Source organism: Schistocerca nitens, chromosome 2, assembly GCF_023898315.1.
Source record: "Schistocerca nitens isolate TAMUIC-IGC-003100 chromosome 2, iqSchNite1.1, whole genome shotgun sequence".
Classification (NCBI taxonomy): domain Eukaryota; kingdom Metazoa; phylum Arthropoda; class Insecta; order Orthoptera; family Acrididae; genus Schistocerca; species Schistocerca nitens.
The window spans coordinates 304,718,590-304,740,828 of record NC_064615.1 but is presented as its reverse complement, the minus strand read 5'-3'; the positions used below and the strand labels follow the sequence as shown (position 1 = coordinate 304,740,828).

Below are 22,239 nucleotides of genomic sequence, written 5' to 3'. Positions count from 1 at the left end.
CACATGGGGTTGCTGTTTGGTCCCCTCCAAACAAACAAACAAACAACCAATCAACCATAAACTTTGAAGGTTGCACAGGCACTAGCAAGTGGGGTGTCTCACAAGGATCCACAATGGAGTCAGTATGCCAGAGCTAGTTGCACACTTTTAACCGCACCAGGGTTTGTAGTTGGCACCATCTACTGGTCACCCGTTTCATTGTTTATGACCAAAACTGCCAGCATTTGTTTAAGGCTGAAGAAAGAACAGGTGCCAGTGAGGTGGTTTGCCTCATGACACCTCACAAAAAGCTATTGTGTGTTACTTTCACCTCTACTCACAACAGACTACACATGCAGTTTTGAATAATGTTGGTGCATACAGCATTGGACTGACTGTCCTTTTTCAACTAACTGTCGTGTTAAATTGCAACATAAATGGCAGTGTTTTTCATTAATGTTCCAAACACTTAGTGTTTGGTCTAATGACAAAATTAATGCATATTGGTTAAATAATTCATGATAATGTGAGTTGTTCATGAGATGTTACACACAGTAAACATATAATGTCTAGTATCATCATAAAAGTTGTTTAAGTGCACTTCATGATATAGTTTTTGTTTAATGATATATATATTAATAGTGGCAACTGCCTCAAAGTTGTACAAGTTTATAACTTGTTGCACAGCTCTACCACGAAGTGACACCTGGGGGAGGCTACGAAGGCAGCAGCTACAAGCAGACAAAGTAAAGGGTGTAGTAAGGACATGATGTAGTTTAGCTGGGGATTGATGCAAGGTGTGAAGGACTTTGATTAGGGACTCAAATGAGTCAAAGTTTCTCGTTTAGCAGCAGCTTTGTCTCCTGCACTGGAGTCTGAGACTCCAGGGGCAAGGCATCAGGTTTAAGGACAAAAGGAGAAGCTCTGTAGCCTTGATGCTAGGTGTAGAGTTTCTGATTAGTTTTGACTGGCATTTAGCTGTGCTGTTCCAGTTTCTTGAGTTTAATTATTTTGAGTGTACATTGCAATTTAGAAGATTAGCATGTTGAGGAACTGTACGAACTTTGACAATTCAGCTGGTTCGTCTCAGTTCAGACTTTTCCACCAGTGACAATATATACGACAGTAAAATTGTATTGGAAAGTATGTTCAGACACATGAACAGTTTGAACATTCCGCAAATTGTGTTTGAGACCTTTAGTTGGCTTTGTAAATTGGCTGCCTCTAAAATAACTGAACCAATTCATGCCAATAATAAACTGTCATAAGTAAATAAACAAGAACAATTTAAACATATTTGTTGTCAAGTAGCTCATTTGTACAAAACAACTCCAACTTTTAATTAAAAGACAGCTAACAAGTCTGCAAGGAAATTATAAACTTGTGGTCATCTTCAAAGGAAACTATTTTACGTTGGTGTGCTATTGGTCACCAGGCAGTAACTTAAGAGCCAAAATTCGGGTAAAATCCAATCGTACATTTATGTTCCTCTGCCCATCATGAGGAAGAGCTGGCACCCACAACAGGATGACAAAGCTTGCAAGATCAGTGTCTCACAACCACCAAAAAGTAATGTAGAAGCCACAAAAATATTGTCTGTTTTCTGTCCTCTTAATGCTTTAGTATGTAGCACATATAGGGTGTCTCATGCAAGCCAACATCTGGCATCAGTAGGTTCAGTTGACCCCAGGGCCGTGCTGTTTATCTTTGGAGCCACTAGAGGCATGACCAAGAGGATCAGTGCATGGTGTAAAGTTTGGCAGCTACTCAAAACTTGAGCAAATATAATTTAATACAAGTAAATAGATGAAAAGATTAGATATTGTTTGACCATATGATAGTGATCATTCTTTGAATTACTCACAACCTTCAAATATCAAGGACTTTCAATCCACAGTGATTTAAACTTGAACAGCCACATAAGTCTAGCTTTTGGAACGGGAGGTGCTAAATTAGGATTTATGTAGAATTTCCAGGGAAATTTATTTCACACAAGAAAGAGGTCCTTCATACGATTGTCATTTGACCAATTCTGGAGCATCCTTCATCAGCTTGGGACCTTTAAGAAATTAGATTAAGGAGAAAGAGAGAGAAAATTCAAAGAATTACTGCACAATCTGTCACAGATTTATTCAGCCAGTTCAAGATTGTCACAGTAATACAACTGCAGACATTACATGTAATACTTGGAGAGCCTTACACACAAAATTGTGAAAACTCACGTTCCAAAAGGATTTAAAAAATGTAAAACTTTCTTGAACATACATTACTTGTACCAAACACAATGCTAAAAGTAGAGAAACTTTACGACCTACACAGAAGTGTTCAGGCTTTCTTTCTCCTCGTGCACTATTTGCAAATGATATATGTGGGGGAGGGGGGTGGGGGGAATGAAGCTGGAACACTGTGAATCCTCCGCAACACACCACATGGTGGATTGTGTAGTACAGACGTGAGCATATTCATCCCGTAACAGTGGAGTGTGTTTTGGAGCACATACAAAGTTGCCCTTGTACTAGATAGTGAACATCACTTTTATGCAGTTGATGTATTACAGCAATCCAAGCAGAGGTCTACAACAAAACTGACAACGCTGGTCGATTTCCCTCTATATGGGTTCGATATGAATCCTCACCTGGCTGACCGACCAAACGGCCCTCCTCCTCAAAACCTGTGTTCACCGGGTGGTGGTGTCCTCGGTGGTCTCGGCTGGTCTCCATGGAAACGGCCTCGTCGCACTCCTAACCGACCGGATGACAATGTGTACGACCTGTACGCAGTGTGCAACCACCATGGCCAGGATCCCCAGGGTGGCCATTATACAGGTACGGCCTCCTCTTGATGCATTTGAATATTTGGAAGGCTGTGTCACATAAAAATAGTTACTGACTAATGTGCTAACAGTATCAAATGAAGTTTGTACCTACCAATAAACTACTGGAATTATAATATCCTGTTTTTCCACCGACATTGAAAAACTTAGACATACTATTTTCCGGGAGGAATTGGCGTATTTCACACACCACTCTGTAGACGTGTTTTTACATTTTAGGTAATTGTGACTTGTGTAATTTCCAAGATCTCTTGCAAGTAATGTATATCAAACATGCGACTGTCATGGTGCCAGATATCAATTTTGTTTACACTGTTGACAACAGTGATGACAGAAGATGACAGTGATTTACCTTACCTTAATCGTCATCCAGATCTTCATCGACAATTCTGCATCTTGGCTACACAGCGAGAAGTAATCCTTTTTTGCTGTACCTGGGATACACTCTAGCAGTATCTCTCAAGAAAACTGTGAGAATCTTGTAAAAATCTTTTTACCAATTTTCAGACATGTCTCCCCATGACAATCCATGCAATTCCTAAGATCATGATTTGGGAATAAATAAAGTCTAAATCCCTTTCCATAGTACGCAATCTTGGAATTAACTCCCACCAGATAAGAGTAATGCGAGTCTACACAGCACTGGCTCCATTTTTGGGAAGGTTCACTGTTACAAGAAGCTGTTACCAACACTGTAAACGAAAGTAATAACTAATTGACATCTGACACCATGACAGTCACACGCTCGATGTGTGTCGCCTGTAAATGATCTCAGTAATTACCGTGATTTGTCGCCTCTAAGATGATCAGTGATTTATGTACCAGTGCTGCCTAGTGCAGTAAGTTGTTTCTCTGAATTGTTGATAGAGGCATTGAAGAGTCTCAGTTCTTCATCCCTGGCAGTGGGCTATTACCAACATGTGGTAGTAGGTAATGTGTTGCTCATTATACCCTATCTTACAGATATTTCACAGCCTGTATCGCTTACTAAATGTAGAATTTTTGTCACATTTTTTTCAACTTTCCCTAATGGAGCTCTTCACTAATGGAAGTGACGTGCTACCTCTTTTGATCAGGTGGTAGCAGAAGGGATGGACTCCATCCGAATGAGGGGGTAGAGAGTGATTTTCATAACAGTGTGTGTGTGTGTGTGTGTGTGTGTGTGTGTGTGTGTGTGTGTGTGTGTGTGTGTGTGTCCCACACTTTTCTGTGGCCCCATCTAATAGGTCAAAGAGCTCAGGCAGACTGGTTATATTAAATCTTATCACCATAAAATACTTTGTTGGAAAATTTATTCTTTTCCACAGCAGGAGATGGCATCTTTCAATACTATGTTGTAGCTATCAAAATATACTCATTTGAGCTTTGACCTGCAATCTCACTCTGTCTCAGTCTGCCTGAAATCCCATAATTGTTACTCCCTCTATACTGTTACCCACTCCAAACAAATTGCCTCTCTCTGCTTTCTGAACAAATATATTTTGCATTGGTTCTCATTTTTTATTTTTCCATCAAAATTATTAGTTTTGTCCAATATTGAACCAGAAGTAGTCGTCAGAGGAACAAGTCCAACATATAGAAAAGTCAGAACAACCGACCGATGACCGTAGCAGTCTGGTCCCTTTGATCCCCCAAACCAACCAACCAATCAGAACAACCTTCAGTGAAACTAAAAGAAAATGCATCACCATTTAGAGTGCAAAAGGAATTTCCCTGTGTATCACATTAGGGAGAGCATATAGGTGGAATAAGGTGGTAGTCATAAATAAAATCCGCCAGATTTTCTAAAATCATAAGAAAAACAAATATTCATTGAGAGGATTTGTTGATCTAGAAAAAGCATTCGAAAGTGTAAAATGGTTAAAGATGCTCAAAATTCTGAAGAAAATAGATGTAACCTGTAGCGAAAGGTAAATAATGTACAATATGTAAAAGACCTATTGGGGTTAGCTGAAACAAGATGGAAAGGAGAAGGAAGGAGAGAACTGAGGAAAGGCTACTGACTGCACTGGAGTGGAAGTGAGGAGGGAAGGAGAAATGGAATCAGAATAGTAGTAAGAGCTCGATTAAAAGAGGAAGTGAAGAGAATAAGTGATAGGATGATGAAGACCAAAACATCACTTGAGGGGACGACAATAGAGGTAACACAGGTGTATGCGCTGCAGGTGGGTTGCACTTCTGAGGAGAAGCAAGAGTTTGAAGAAGAAATACAGAAGCAGACAGGAAGGAAGAATATGACAGTAATGGGAGATTTAAACACACACGCTGGAAGAGAAAGACAAGGCTGCGAAAGTGTGCTTGGACCAGAGGGTTGGGGCTGCTGAAATGGGGAAAGTGGAAGACTATTGGCGTTCTGTCAAAGGAATGGCTTGCTGGTTGGGAACTCTTGGTTCAGGAAAAGAGAGAGCCACAAGATTACCTGATACAGTCAAGACTTAAAGAGAAAGTTGATAGTTCACTACTTCCTGTCCGATAGTGCGATGAATAGGAACATCATTGACATTAAGGTAATAGTGGTAGTAACCACCATTTGCTGGTAATGAACCTGAGAGGGACTAAGGATAATAAAGGGACAGAAAAACAGGAAAGATGTATAAGAATATGGAAGTTGAAGGAAGAAGAAAGCAGGGTACAGTACCTACGAGCAGTAAAGGAAAGCATCCCAAAGAATGAACCAAAAACGGTAGAAGAGGAATGGGCTAGATTCAAGGGAACATTAGTAAGTGCGGTGGAAGCAATATGTGGGAGGACAAGCAACAAAAAGAGATGGAAAGAAACACTCTGGTGGAATGATAAAACAAAGGCTATATTACAGAAGAAGAATAGAGCCTTTAGGGTATGGTTCCAGAAGAGAACAGTAGAGACAAGAGAAGAGTATCAGGCAAGCAAGAAAGAAGCAAAAAGAGTGGTGGTGGAGGAAAGAAGAAAGTGGATGGAACAGTGGACCAGAATGATGGAGGAGGATAGTGAAGGTGTTATATGTGATGATTAAAAGTAAGAGGAAGAACGGTACCACATATTATGCTCAAATGGTGAACAAAGTGGACAAGATGTAGAGAATGAGGAGGAATTCAAGAACATGTGGAAGGAGTATTTTGAGGAACTCCTGAACCCAAATGGAGACCTGGATGAGGAGGAACAAACCAATGAGAAAAAAAAGAGGAGGAACAGCAAATAGAAAAAGACCTTACATGGGGAGAAGTAGAAGAGGCATTGGGCAAGATGAAGGGAGGGAAATTACCAGGTCTGGATGAGCTAAGTGTAGAGATGACGAGAGCACGAGGAGAGGTGGGGATACAATGGCTGTATCGAGTAATGAAAATTGTATGGAGACAGAAGATGATCCCAGAGGACTGGAAGAAGGGAATAATTGTCCCGATCTTCAAGAAGGGAAATAGAAAATAGTGCAAGAACTATTGGGGGATAACATTGATGAGTTATTGTGCAAAGATTTTTGAGAAAATTTTGGAAGCATGAATTTGGGCAAAATTAGAAGGAAGAATGAGAGAAGACCAACATGGCTTTAGAACAGGAAGGTCCATGGTGGATCTAATTTTTGCTCTGATACAACTGCAGGAACAGCACTATGAATATGGAATAGATCTACTAATGACCTTCTGGGACATTGAAAAAGTGTATGTAGAAGCAAAATGTGGAAAGCCCTGGAGAACAGAGGAGTAACAAAACAGATTATTGGGAGGATAAGGGAAATGTACCATGGAAGTGTGAGCTGTGTAAAAGTGGGAGGAGAGAGATGAGAGCTTGGATTGAACAGAGGAATGGCTTGAGGCAGGGAAGTGCACTTTCACCATTACTCTTCATTGTAGTGATGGATGATATAATGAGTGCAGTAGCACAAGTAATTGGTGAAAGGAAGATGAAAGCTATGGTGTTTGCAGATGATCTGATGATTTGGGGAATGAGAAGGAGGAAGTACAAGAGCAGTTGGATGTATGGGAACGAACAGTACAAGAATATGGGATGAAATTTAGTATAAGAAAGAGTGAGATGATTATCACAACAAGAAAGGAACACAACAACAGAGAAATAAACGAGCAGGGGAGAAAAGCAGAATCATTTCAGTAGAGTGTCAGAAGCCTGATATGGAGCAAGTATGTACTCCAAATCAGTAAAAAGGTTACATACCAGACAGTCATACTATGTCCTGATCCTGACATATGCATCAGAAACCTGGGTTATGAAAGGAAGAGAGAAAAGCAAAGTACAAGCTAGCGAGATGAAATTCTTTAGAAACAGTGTTGGAGTGACAAAAATAGACAGGTTAATAAATGAGAGGATCAGAGTGTTATTGAAGGTGGAACCATTACAGGAGGAGTAGAAAAGGATACCCAGGAGGATACACGAGATGAAACTGGAAGGAAAGAGACCAAGAGGAAGACCGAGAGACAGTTGGCTGAAAGGAGTAGTCCAGAAGAAAGGAGGAGACTGGACCAAGGTGAAGAAGGATAGATAGTGGCAAGACAGAAGACGATGGAGAGGCATATATTCCATACACACCCAGCCAGAGGCTGGAAACTCTCCACGGTGGTGGTGGTGGTGGTGGTGGTGGTGTGCAAGACCCGAAAATACAACCCAAAAGTGGAGTGATAGGGTCAGAAAGAGTATAAGACAGGGAAGTAATCTTTGCCCCTACTCTTCAATCTGTACATTGAAGAAGCAAAGGTGCACATAAAGGATAGGTTCAGTAGTGGAATTAAAATTTAAGGTGAAAGGATATCAGTGATCAGATTCACCGGTGTCATTTCTATCTCCACAAAAGTGAGGAAGAATTGCAGGACCTGTTGAATGGATTGAACAGTCCAATGACCTTACACTAAAAACAGTGTAAACCAAAAAATATGTAAGTTATGAGGGGTAGCAGAAATGATATTAGTGATGAACTTGTATAAAAATAGGGGGCCACAAAGTAGGTGGAGTGAAAGATTTCTCCTGCTTTGGAAGCCAAATAACACATGACCGTTGGAGCAAGGGGGTTATAGAAAACAGGCTAGCACATGCAGAGAGGGCAGTTGTGGCCAAAAGAAGTCTACCTGTATAAAATACCAGCCTTAAAGTGAGGAAAAAATTTCTGAGAACAGCATTGTATGGATGTGACTCATGGACTGTGCAAAAATGATTCGAGGTGTGGTGTTATAGAAGGATGGAGAAAATTAGGTGGGCTGATAAGACAAGAAATAAAAAGGTTCTCCACAGAATCAGTGTGAGGAGAGGGACACCTAGAAGACATTGACAAAAAGAACAGACAGTATGATAGAACATGTGTTAAAACTTCAAGGTATAACTTAAATGGTACTTGAGAAAACTGTAGAGGAAGACAGATATCTTTCTTTCTCATCCTGTACAACAAATAATTGAAGAACATTTGGTGCGAGGGCTGCTCTGAAATGAAGTTGTCGGCATGAGAGAGGAATTCTTGTTAGGCTGCATCAAACCTGTCAGAAGTACAATGGAAAAAAATGTTTTTTTTAATTACCTCCATTCTGTATTTATTGTTTATGAAAAAACTAACTTTTTGTACTCTATTGTGTATAATGTTTAATATTTCCCTGAAAGTGGAATTCATTTTTGCCTCAATTTGCTTTGTCTGTTCTATATACTTTGTCCAAGGTTGATATACATCATACTGCTATCAAATATACTTGCACATAGGCTTATTTCTCATTGCTTTTGCAACTTCCTCAGTGGAAAAAGACTTTTCACCCAGAATGTATTATTTCATACAAAATTCTATTAATGTGTATCTGTTGTATTTTTTTGTCTGCAGTCCAGTATTTGATGTATCATAGAGCAGAGTATGAAGCCTGTTCATGATCAGTTTCTGCTGAGCAGTTTTGTTTCAGTATCTGCTTTGGATTTTTGTTATAAATTGTAATAAGACAACACAAAGTAAGCAAGTACAGAGTTCTTTTACTGTCTCACAAAAATCAGAGGGGAAAAAAATTGAAAGCTATGTACTTTAGAACAAGTCAATGTAAGGCTCTTTTATTTTGAATGTTTTACGTAAGGAGGTTGGCTTTGCACGAGGTCCTTTGGAAGCACAACTTGTGTGTGTGCGCCTCCATTTACTGCAGCTTCACATTTAGTTCTTAAAAATCTACTGTTGTGTTCATAGCCTGCTAACAAACAGTTTAGTTGATTGTGCTCTCGAAAAACATCCAGCGCATGCTAGATATGCCTTTCATTTTGTTTTTAATGAACTATTTTGGAGGTTCAACTTACGTGAATTCTGCCTTTTCCATTTTTATGGAAGTAAATCTTTAGGAAGATTAAGTGACTACACATTCAGAATGTTCTGGGACATAAATTATTGCTGGCAGTGATGAAAGTTCTTTCTACAGCCATGCAATCTTGATCTAATTAATGAGGAGAATGTCCACTCAGGACATATTTATGATTGATTATTTCCATTCTTGTTTTCTCTTAAGCTTCTGGGTCCTTGTTCTATATTTTCATCAATTGCATCTGCCATTTTCAAAAATGGAGGTGTGGGATATGTACAGTTTGGTGGAGTAATTCAAATGTAGTAGTATAAGCAAGATCCTGTCTGTTAAAAAAAATGAAATAATGATTTCACTGTCACAGATTTAACTGTTTCAGTTTGTGTACAAATGTTTCATAATGCTGAGCAGAAGCAATAAAACTGAAATGCCCTCTCCAATCTTAAAAAGCTTGAATGTTTACTTTACCTTTGTGTTTCAGAATAGCCTTAGAATTAGCGTAAGAAAATTAACAGCATAATGTACAGCAGGTAACACACTATTGCCATCACGATTAATCCCGAAACCTAATATCAGTGAATCTCATTCATGAGCATTACCTGATGCTGTTTGAAATTTTCCCTCCAAATTATTCTCTAAAATCTTACTTACTGTATAAGTTCCCATATTAGCTGTAACTGATACTCACTCTGGCATGTGGTGCTCAGTGCTTCATGGAGTCACAACTTATCTTCTTTGTATATTACTCTTACGGGAATTGGCAGAACAACATGAGTGATGAGGACAAGGAGCAGGGCCACTATGTCAGTAGTGTGTGTATAAGTTGAGAATGTGGATCTGACGGAAGGCATGCTAGGGTAGTCCATGAAATTGCGATGACCACTGTACCGAGATACCAGTGGGCAGAGCATCTGCCTAGTGAGCAGGAGATCTGGGTTCAAATCCCAATCTTACACAAATTTTCAAATTGCCCCATTGATGTAAATGGCCAGTAGCAGCCAAATGTCAATTCCTTTGTCTTGTGTCCTGTCTTCTTTGCTTTGTGAACAGAGGACATTAACTGATTCAGTACTGCATTCATCTCTGTTCACATCTTCTCATGTTCATTGTCCTTTAGACACCTCGTATATAAAATGCCTGAATTATTATTTTAGAGTTTGCTGAAGATCTTACACAGATAACAAAAACGTGTGTAAGCGTACATCACTGGATTAGCTGTCAATTGTAGCTGTCAAAACCTTAACAGTATATATAAGCAATAAAAGACTTAGCTTACATTTGCAAATGACAGCAATTAATAGAGATTAATATTTAAAAATTTGGCTGCAGTTGGAAACATGCTATGGAGCAATAAGATTGTAAGATGACGCAACACCGTGATGCAATATGGAAATAGCCTGAAGACAGCAATAATGCTGAAATAGGCCTATTGCTAATGTAAAACGTCTAGCAGTTAATAATTACAGCAGCATTTTGGTACATTGCCATGTCATTGCAAAGGATTCTTTCCTTATTCTCATCTAGAAGTCCCATCAGACCTGATTGCAGTCACCTTACTTTGACAGCTTTCTGCCGGAACCCGTACGATGCCCAGTGGTACTGTTTTGACGACACTCGCGTGGAGCCCGTCTCCGAGACGAGTATAGTGACATCCGCCGCCTACATCCTGTTCTACCAGCGCCGGGGACTGAGCACGGGTTCCTACTCGGCCAGCTCGGCCGCATCCACCAGCTCATCGGGCTCTGGCCTTGACCATTGGGTCTATCGGATGCCTGCTTTCAACCACTCCATTAGCCGCTCTCAGGAAGACCTCTCCAATAAAGGTAAAGTGGCTTACACACTTACAGAAACCTGTGATGGTAAAGGTTGCCAATGCTGTAGTCAATACTGTGAGCAGTTACTTTGATGATGTTTAGTTCCTTAATTTACTCATCTGATGTCAGTGGTTTTTTCTGCATTATGTTGGTTTTGTTAATTGCAATATCTGAGTATGTTATATTCCTGTATCTGAAGAACTGAATCATCATTGATAGATGCATTAATAAGACTGAGAATGTTGCTAGCTGCTTCTTCAGAGCTATACACTACACATACACGTATACAGCTACATTGTCCCATTGTGGCAGCAGTGCAGCATGACTGTCCAGTGCAGTTGCGGCTGTAAAATGTGTGTGTGTGTGGGGGGGGGGGGGGGTGCAAGGTAGCTTTATAGCTCTGAAAGAGTATTCATCCTAAAGGTGGCAGTGTTATGACTCGTTTACGAGCCTGTCAAAAATTTTGTGTATTGTTTATTTGGTGAATTCATCCCTTTACTCTTTAAATTGTGAATGTTCTAGCAATGACTTTATTTTACTATATTAACATTTGTATTCAGTATTTAAGCTACTAATGCTAAGATAGCTATGTAATATTTTGATGCATTTTTTTCATATCTTGTGCTAGATCCTCAATTTCTTCTGTTGTATTGTAATACATCACTTCCCACACACTGCCAAGTCTCTTCATTACTTATGATAGTTCATTTAAAATAATGGCTCAACAAATGCTTGGTGTGGGTTGTACAAAATCATAATTAATTCTCTTCTGTTGCCATTTTTAAGGCATTCCCATTAGCTTCAGTCAACATTTAAGTTTTATTATTGTTATTGAGTATGAAGACGTGTCTCGAGTGGATACTAGGCTCTAACTGAAAATTAAGTCCATTCAGGAGTTTTCAATATAAATTGTTATTGACATTGTTAATTTGAGTCTTCATTGGCAACCTTTGTAGTAGAGTACTTTAGGTCCTCCTGGGTCCCCTGTACAGTACCGGTAGCTCCGTGCAGCACCAGCTATGACAGCTTTTCCAAAAGCCCTTCTTTAAAAGTAGAAAACATCCCCCCCACCCACCCACACACACACACACACACACACACACACACACACACAGAGCAAAGAGAAACTTTTCTGCCGTGCAAATATTTTCTTTCTTCCTAATTGGTAGTATAACTGCCTAGTTATGAAATATGCCTATGTTTATTGTCCTTGAGTTCGTATGTCTTTGCTAGAACTATTGTTAAGATAGAAGGGTAACTATGCTATTAGGAATGTGCTTTCCACATACTACTGTGCCTTTCATTTACTTAGTAACAAATAAGATGCAATTGGAGTAGCTCTGAAAAACAGTGTGAACCTCTCCTGCATTGCCATTAAAAAGAAGTAAAGAAGCAGTTGCAGTCTCACATGTCTAGGGGAAAAAGTTTTAGGTTCTGTGATATGCAGTATCAAAGTTTTCCTGACGGCACCAGTCGCTCTTAATTCAGATGTGAGTCCTACAGTTTACTTTCACAGCCATGTGTAATGTAGCTTACAGTTTCTTTTTCTCTCCTCACCAGTACATAGAAAAAGTGTGTGCCATATTTACAAATCCCAAACCAGCAGTGACTTGCTCTGTTTAATTAAAGTTTTGCAACATTTGTTGCAGAATCAGAAGAAAATGCTGCGCCAAATTTCACTCGTGGTGCTCGTAACTACTCGACGCTGCAACCGCAACCGACAAGCAAGCGTTCAGTGGCCACAGAGACCGAAGCCGAGCATTACTCTGACGAGGATGCGCCACTTGCCTCTCCCAGGAGTGACTGGGTGAGGGTCAAAACAAACATGGGGCAGACGTAGAAAGAGGTGTAAGTGGTTGTATGTCACTACACTAACACCACTAACATTAAACAGTTGTGGTGGGTGTGTAATGTGGTGCAGGGGCTGCAGCAGATAAACTGTGTCGTCACCACTTGCGTGAAATGCTGTTCTTGTCTGCAGTATATTTTTGTTGTGTCATACTTTGCTTTCTGTCAGCATTAATCTCAGTATTTACATAACTACAAGCTGGAGCTTCAAAAACAACAGCAACATTTAATAGTAGAGCTACATTTTCTGTACATTATGTTCACAATAAATGCTACAATATGAAAAATTGCATTTTTTAACAGTTACGAGAACCATTAATATTAATGTTAGGTTTTGTGCTATTCATTTACAGATTTGTTACAGAATTGCATTTTTGAGGCTGGTTTAATACAGGTTGTTTCTTTTTAATAACAAAATACACTAGAGAATAACTGCACAAACTGGCTGCAATTAATGAAATCCACTCAATTTTTGTGCAATGGATATCTGTTTCCAAAATGAACCATGGCCTCAAAACAATGTACTGCAGGCCATCGGTAATGGGAATCACTGAGCCATTATGTGAAATGGTGATCAATGTAAGATTGCTACAGTTTTTAAAAAGAAATCAGGAAGTAGTATTACTTTTCAAGTAGAGGAATCTCTTCATGTTTACTACTTACAGCAATCAATTTATGATCTGTTATCTTCTCTACTTCTGCTAGAATTCATGGCTTCATTTGCCTTTATTACCACTTGAAATCATTTCCTGGCTCTGGAGATCTACAGCATGCATCTTCATATTTATTAGAATTTTTGAATATGCTGGAATACTTGATTATGAGGTGTACTTTAGAGTAGTATACATTTAATGTAGTTTTGCGTTGATCGCCTGTTCCATCAGTTTTTGGTAGAATGTTTTGTATATTATGAATGAAAACAAGTGACACTGGTATAATATTGTACAATATTTCTTATGTATTTTATAAACAGGTTTGCAGGTGTTACGTCATATTCAGGTACAAAGATATATGTGTGTGGCTTTGAAATTTTTCTAGGTTCAAAGATTTAAAACTAGTTCATTTTCAGTTTTAAAGTAGTTCATTTTCAGAGATCTTGGTTGGATTCTAATGGTAACTAGTGTTAATTTTTGATTTAGGACTCAAATGAGGAATTAGTTTGACCTTAAATCAAATATTAACAATTGTTATCTTTGGAAACTAACTGAGATACTAGATGCACAACTTTAAAATCTTTGGTCCTACAGAAGTTTCACAGTCACATGTGTTTTTACAGGAATGGCAGAGAAACTGCCCTTAAAGACTTTCAGAATAAACTTTTCTTTGGATGATACTGAATTGTGAAATAGAATGAGTTTTCTCTCGCCAATCCTCAGAAACTAGTTTTGTTTACTAAAGAACTTCCTAAGGGATCACTACTGAATACACGTATGTTATCCTTAACAATCAGAGAATGGAAACAGTAGTCTCCAATAAACATTTGAATTTTGTAAAATATATAATTCACCCTTATCCACCTATACTTACCTGCCATTAAAATTTGCCTTAGGACACATCCCCCCTCTCCCTCCCCCAACCCCCTGTAGTGGAATAGCAGGTATAAAGTCACTAGTTCCAGTACAGTTATCAGTTCCTTTCAGACTGAGATCATAATCCCCAAACAATTCTTCATTCCATACTCCTTCTGCCCCCCACACCCCACCCCCTCCTTCACCTACCCCCAGACAAGGCATTGTTCACAAGGTATGCATGCCCGTGCCATCACTTGTCACTTCTTGTTCTTGTGAGCTAGTGTGTAGTCTCTTTACTAAAAATGCACAGTTTTTTCATAGCATAATTGCTGGCGCTGTCTACTTTACAACAGAGGTACATTTTTAAAGGTGTTAAGGAGGTTCTGGCAATCTGTAAATTATTTAGCAGTATAGGAGGCCTCAACGATACAGATATCTGTACCATAGGTGCAACCACAATGAGGGGTATCTGTTGACAGGCCAGACAAATGTGTAGTTCCTGAAGAGACGCAGCAGCCTTTTCAGCAGTTGCAAGGGCAACAATCTGGATAATCAACTGATCTGGTCTTGTAACATCAATCAAAACAGTCTGCTGTGCTGGTACTGCTACTGCGAACGAATGACAGCAAGGGGAAACTATAGCTGTAATTCTTCCTGAGGGCATACAGCTTTACTGTATGGTTAAATTAGATGATGGCATACTCTGGGGGTAAAATGTTCTGGAAGTAAAATAGTCCCCTGTTCAGGTCTCCGGGTGCAGACTACTCAGGTAGACATTGTTATCAGGTGAAACAAAACTGCCATTCTATGCATCAGGGCGTGAGATATAGTGGGAGTTAGTGAAGTTCAGTGGCAGGATGAACAGGACTTTGGGTCAGGTGAGTACGGTGTTATAAATACAGAATCAAATAGAGGTAGTGCAGGAGTGGGTTCGTAATGAATAAGAAAAAAGGAATGTGAGTATGCTACTATGAACAGCATAGTGAATGCATTATTGTAGCCAAAATACATGAAGCCCACATCTACCACAACAGTACAAGTTTATATGGCAACTAGCTCTGCTATTGAAGAGACTGCAGAAATGTGTAATGAGATAAAACAAATTATTCAGATAGTTAAAGGAGATAAAAATTTAATTGTGATGGGGGAGTGGAATTTGGAAGTAGGAAAATGAAGAGAACAAAAAAGAGTAGGTGAATATGGACTTTGGGAATGGAATTAAAGAGGAAGCCACCTGGTAGAATTTTGCACAAGGCATAATTTGATAATTCCCAACACTTCGTTTAAGAATCGTAAAAGAAGGTTGGTTATATGGAAGAGATCCAGAGACACTGGAAGATTTCAGATTGATTATTTAATAGTAAGGCAGAGATTTCATAACCAAATTTTTAATTGTAAGACATTTAAAGGGGAAGATGTGGACTCCGACAAAAATTTACTGGTTATAAACTCTCTATTAAAACTGAAGAAATTGGAAAAAGGTAAGAAATTAATGAGATGGGGCCAGAGGTTGCTGAGAGTTTAAGGGAGTGTTAAGTAATGGTTGACTAGTGCTACTTGCAATACAGAAGAAGACAAATGGATAGCTTTAAGAAATGAAATAGTGAAGACAGCAGATGATCAAATAGGTAAAACGACAAGGTGTTGTAGAGATCCTTGGATAACATGAGAGATGTTGAATTTTAATGATGAAAGGAGAAAATATAAAAATGCAATAAATGAAGCAAGTGAAAGGGAATACAAATGTCTAAAAAATGGGATTGACAGGAAGTGCAAAATGGCTAAGCAGGAATGGTTAGAGGATGAATGTAAGGATTTAAAAACATACTTCACCAGGGGAAAGACATGCTGCATACAGGAAAAAATAAAGAGGTCTTTGGGGAAAAGGGAAGCAGCTGGATGAATATAAACAACACAGATGGAAAACGTGTACTCATAAGTTACAAATGTGACTCACAGGCACTGGAGCTCGTTAGTTCCTGTGACACAAGAAGAGGATGATGTGGAGGAGTGGATTAGGAGGGTGTGACAGGACAGAGGAAGGGGAGACTGCTGGATAGAGGGTGTGAGTTAGTGGAGATGAGGCCAGGATTATGGGGATGAAGAATGTGTTGCAAGGATAACTCCCATCTGTGTAGTTCAGGGAAGTTGGTGCTATGGAGGAAGAAGGATTGAAGCAGCCATTGAACTCCAGCATATTGTGTTCAGCAGCATGTTCCATCACTGGGTGGTCAATCTGTGGCCACTGTTTACTGGTGACCAGTCATTCCAGTCTACAGGTGGTTGGTGGTCATACACACACGCAGTATTCTGCCACCACCCCCCATACACGACATCCTGATTGTCACTTTGCCACTGAAAAAAATTGTGACCTTTAGTTAAATTACAGTTTTCCTAAGATTAAACAATAAAATTTCGGTGTTACTGACTCCTGGTCTAAAGTTTTATTAATTAAAATCATTTTACAAATAATTGCTATCATTTCTTTGGAAACACTGTTTGTGTCTTTTCAGCTTGTTTGATCACATTTTCTGTCTACTCTAAGTGAGCATACAGGGCATCTTTCGAATAGAAGAAGCAATACTGGTTTCTCTTATGCAGACACTCTCCGACATTTGAAATAAAAGAATTGTAAGGCTAAAATATTTTGATCCTGTATTTCCTTTCTTTCTTGCTTATATATTCATTCCACCTCCGTTCTGTCAATAGTCTCGGCCTTCTCGGTACTGACCACCTCCTGAAACACACTACTCACCTCAATGTTGTGACCAGTTGTTGTTTCTGCATCTACACTGATAGTATTGTACATGTTGCCTGTTGCCTCCACAGGCTCCTCGATGATATCTGCCACATATCCATGAACATCTGAAATGCTTTGGTTTTCCCCGTTTGTAACACAACTCTTCATTGTAGCTTGTACTGATTTTCTTTCCTGTGTGACATGCATTGGATGTTACACCTTCACTTTCATCTTTCTCCTTCAAACCTATCATTCAAATTTTACTTTTATTCAACTGTCTGATCTCCTCCTATAAAAATATTGACAGAGTCACCGATATAGCTCGAAAGATTGTGGCAGGGTTCTTGACATGTAGTTTAGTTTCTCCTTTCCTGTTACTCTCCCACCTGCTAATTTAATTTATCCAACTTGTTTCTGCAAACAGTTTTGTTGATTCCTTGGAGTATAATTCATCCAACTTTTTCATTATCTCAAATGCCATTCACCTTTCCCAGTTTCTGTTGTCCTCTCCATCAAACATCAGTACCTCAATGTCAGCATTCCCCAATTTTACAAATCACTACTTTATTGAATAACAATCTTCTTTTTAATTAACAACCGCACTCTGCTACCACACCAAGAATTTATTATACATAAGATAATTACATCGATCTTTACACAGTGAACACACTCACATTAGTTCTGTGCTGACCTCTATCCCGTTCCTTGACAAGTGATCATTCCCAGTAGATGGTCCTATCTTCCAACACTAAATTATACTTATGAATTGCCCAAGTGAGTGAAGGTATTCATAAGGTTGGTTGGTGTCTTTCCATTTTCCACCTGTGAAACAATCACTGTCATTTATAACACAGAGTTAGCTGATTCTGTCAATGTGTCATTTTCATGTTTTGCTCCTATCATTTAATTGTACAATTTTATGTATGGAAGTCTAAAACTGTGTCTCTGTCATTTAGATATATAATTGATGTTATAGAAGACTCAAGTGAGAACGACATTCCACATGTGTCGATGATTTAAAGTAACATTGCTGCAGTAGGGCATTCATGCATAAACATAAAAACTCATTATATCTCACAGAACATTACTTTACACGGGTTGGTTCAACACTATTCGCCAACTACAACGCATACTACCATCTGCAACACTTCATCTCACTCCACAAAGTGGCAGCATTCCAATATACTGTTAACAGAGCAGTCCAGCTACCGCTCTCAGAAATTAAACTCGAGCAAGGAATGGAAACAATGAAACAAACAGTCATTGAAAATAACCAGAGCTACTCATCAGGAGACATATTGAAACACTGAACAGCGGTGAGAGACTCGCAGCATAAAAATACATAGAGAATAACATACCCCACACATTCCCATTCCTCATCAATATTTCATATCAAAGTGTCATTGCCTTTAAATGCATAGTCATGAACATATCTGTCGCACCACTAACAGGATTGACCAGCAATTACCTCATAGCGGCAAGACAATAAACCCACTACACCATAGGTGTGTGTACAAAATGTAATGATTGTACTGTGTTTGTTTCTACGTACCGCAGGCAGGTAAAACATTATCACTAAAAATCACAAAATATGACACGTTAGAAGTAGTGACCCACCTGCAAGGAACAAAATACTCTGTTAATGAGACAAGTATCAATATTCTACATATCCATCCCAAAGTCAAATGTTCTAAATATAAAAACACCAAAGCAAACAATCCAAGGTCATCATATATGACAACATTTGCAAATGCAATACTATTGTCTCCTTTTTTAACAGTAGCCTACATTATTAACCTTGGTCCTGGACAACCCCCCTCCCCACTCGCTCGCGCGCACGCACATTGCCATCTTTGCTTATTTATGTGTATAAAAGTATGTGCATGTTACATAAACTTGACAGTGAAAAAAACTGTTACCACTGGAAACCTTTACATTCACATTTCCGTTCATCTTTACAACCGAAGGCCTACACTATATTTTGAGACTTTTACCAATATAATCTACCTGATGATGAACATTTAAAACACTGAAATTTGTTTATGGTATATGTACCTTTTTTCCCAAAAAGGTCAGATGAGGTTCAAAGAAGCAGTTGTGCAAAAACTAATGTATTTGAGAGGTGAACAACAACAACAACAACAACAACAACGTGCTACTTTTATTGGCACAGTTTTCTGTTCATGTAATGAAACATAATGACTTGTTTTAAATGACGCATAGTACTATTTATATTAATTGTAATATTATTACTGAACTAGAGGTTTTTGACACGTTATCTTTTGTCTTCAAGCTGAAATTTTTGTGACAGTTTGCTCAGATAATACAGTCCTCTTTCATTTACATCCATTTTCTTCAGCCGAAGGAAGAGCAGAAATCAGCTGAGAACGAGGTGCCAGCAGAAGTGACACAGAAGGAGAGTGCTGAAGACCAGAGGCAGGATGTCTCTTGTGAAGCTGGAATCCCCCCACCCCCACCCCTGCCGAGTGCAGATGTCCAGCCGCCTACAGTCGTCACGGAGTCGTGTGTGTGACAGGAGGAGGACTTCGTTTTTCCTCACGTCACACTGCTGGCATCGTTTCCCTGTTTCACATTGAACATCAGTTTCTACAAGCAGAAGACATTTGTACAATCTGCTTCGAGGTTGCTGTGAGGACTTTTATGTGGGCCTGAAATTGCTCTGTTAAACAGGGAAACAAACCATTACACCTAAACCGTTACTCGTCGTCGGTTATCGTGTTCTAGGCTTCTTACTATGCGGCATATTTGCTTTAATGGCAGTTACCTCACTGAATTCCAAAGTACAACTATCATGAAGTTCTATTTTAGATGCCTCTCAAAAGTAATACTGAATGCATATCATGATGTATTTTCAAGTGTAATATTCCTATTGCACAGTTGTTTATATTTCAAGATCTGTATATGATGTAGTGCAGTTACAGAATTTTGTAAGTATGAAAATGATACAAAGTAAACATTTAGTTTGGAATACAGAGAAGATTCTTTAACAATGTTTCAGATCATTATAGAGATGCTACTTGAATATGGATCATATTCCACAGTTTGTTTTGATATTTGTACTGCAGAGAAAAAGCTCTTCAGCTAATACATTAAGATCAGGTTAATTATGGCTTTCTAAAATTTATTCATTTTTTAAAAGCATGTGAGCCATTTGTAAATTGAAGCAGAAAATCAAGTTAGAGGCAACCACCATGGTTGCTAAAATGTTAGCAGTTGAGCTGGTGATTTACTTAAGGTGATTTCTTGGTGCAGTTTATGGATGGCTGGTTTACATGCTCTGAAATTAGCAGCGTGTTTGGAGATACTTGCACCAATATTGATGCACTTCATCCATAAAAAAAAATTAGTTCAGACAAGAATTATTACTTTAATTTTGTTAACTTTTTAATCAATTTATAACATACTGATGGAATGCCGAAGATTTTTGTAGATTTTATAAACAATGCAGACAAATGTGACTTAGTCAAGTAACTGAAACCATAACCACCTATCAGAAACTGATGCAACAGTTGTGTACTGGAATTTTCGACTATCTGTTATTGTGATTAAGTTATCCTTGGGAGGGGGGGGGGGGTGAGAGAGCAAGTGAGAGAAAGAGAGAGATTAAAATTCAGAAATGTGGATTGAAAAAAAAAAAAAAAAAATAGGATGATGATGCAAGTGATGGCAGCTAACCGAAGATGTATTGAAATTAACCAAATGCTGTTGCATTTGTATTTCTGTAAGGGAATTTGTTTATGGTGTCAGGTATTTTGTAGTGAGGACATTAATGTATCTTTCTTAGAATTTTTTTTGTGTTAAAGATTTTTATTTTTGCAATAAGAGGCATATGTTTTGTTTTACATACATGTAGCAAGAAATGTAATTTATTGTCGATTACAAGTTTTGTCAATGTCAATAAACAGAAACTTTATTTCCTGGTATTGTATACCTCATATTATCAAAAATTTCAGAAATTTTCATGGAAAGTGTATTAATATTTCTCAGCATTCATATAAAATACTGATCATTTGTTTTACGTGTTTGAAATACTTGGTGTGGTTTACATATTTATATTATCAGTTGCACTTAAATTGTCATGAGTGAAATTACACATATTTAAAAAGAACTCCTTGACTAAGCAATGTAGCTTAAGACAGAAAATCAGCTCTCCCACATTAAAAAAAAAAAAAAAAAAAAAAAGAGAGAGAAAAAACCAACAACGTACTTTGGTCTACACAAACTCTGCACTCCCCCATGCCACCTCCCAAGATGGAGGGTGATACAAGCTTTGAAGAAAAGTAATTAATACCACCTCTCCTACCCCTCAGCCCCATTCTTCTTATCCTCCTGATCCATATTCTTTTATCTCCACGTCTTGTGCACAAGATCTGATAACTCGTTATTTTCTTCCACTTGGTACTGTACTCCAGATTCACATCAATATAATTAGTTCTGTTGTCAAAAAATTTTTCTGCATTTATGTTGAAACAAGTACACATTCATTTATAATTTAAAATGGCATATGATCATAAGACATTTCACAGAATTTAACTGTAATGTCTATTACGTAAAACACAACACAGTATTACACATGTGCATCAGAAACACCATTCTCCCCAACCTTTTCATGGGGCTCTGAATGTGACAGTTATTTTGTAAGTTCTACATAGCCAAGCAAGATAATGAGTTCTTTTGTTTTGCAAATGAATATCCCTTCCTTGTGAGAAAGAGAGGAAAAAAAGGAAACAAAATTTGTGGGAATAGCAAAAATGAAGGATGAGTCACAATTGAGAGAAATAGATGGGAAATGGGAGACTCTTGACAGTAGGCTTAAAATGTTTTTCAGTGGTCTTTTGTTTGGATAATTGTACATTGGTGGCAAATAAATTATGTAGCAATTCCTGAATGATATCTTTTAACCTTTCAGTGTGTCACGTCCTTTAATTCACAACTCTTGAAAAATGAAATTGAATACTAGGAGATTGACGTTTTCTGTCCCTGTTTTTATGACATTAAATTTTTTGTACACATTTATTGTTTTCCTTTGCTTGGTCATGAAACTCAACATTTTATGCCATTTAGACCTTTAAAGTGAAGAGGTAGTATGTTTGCATCAGAGTCATATTTATTTCTCCCCAATTTGTGTAGAGAAGTGTATAATTTATTCTTGATTCTGAAATAGTGAACACTTCTGGCAACTGGAACCTGTAATGAAACAACATGTTTGTTGCCATTAGTCATTCTGGAAACACGACACTGGCAAATCTGTGCT

General features: G+C 38.4%; 1 protein-coding gene across 2 annotated transcripts in view; it reads left to right on the top strand.

Annotated features, from left to right (window-relative positions):
- Positions 1-20,540, top strand: part of LOC126236068 (ubiquitin carboxyl-terminal hydrolase 31) — a 339,074-nt gene extending 318,534 nt beyond the window's left edge. Inside the window, exons 9-12 of one of the 2 annotated variants that reach the window (XM_049945121.1) lie at positions 2,537-2,804; positions 10,617-10,874; positions 12,515-12,672; positions 19,324-20,540. In XM_049945121.1, the coding sequence (XP_049801078.1) occupies positions 2,537-2,804; positions 10,617-10,874; positions 12,515-12,672; positions 19,324-19,497 (858 nt within the window). In that variant the 3' untranslated portion in view covers positions 19,498-20,540. Of the gene's footprint in view, positions 1-2,536; positions 2,805-10,616; positions 10,875-12,514; positions 12,714-19,323 lie in introns of both variants that reach the window. The other variant, XM_049945122.1, reaches the window with a different exon arrangement.
- Positions 20,541-22,239: the final 1,699 nt, after the last annotated feature.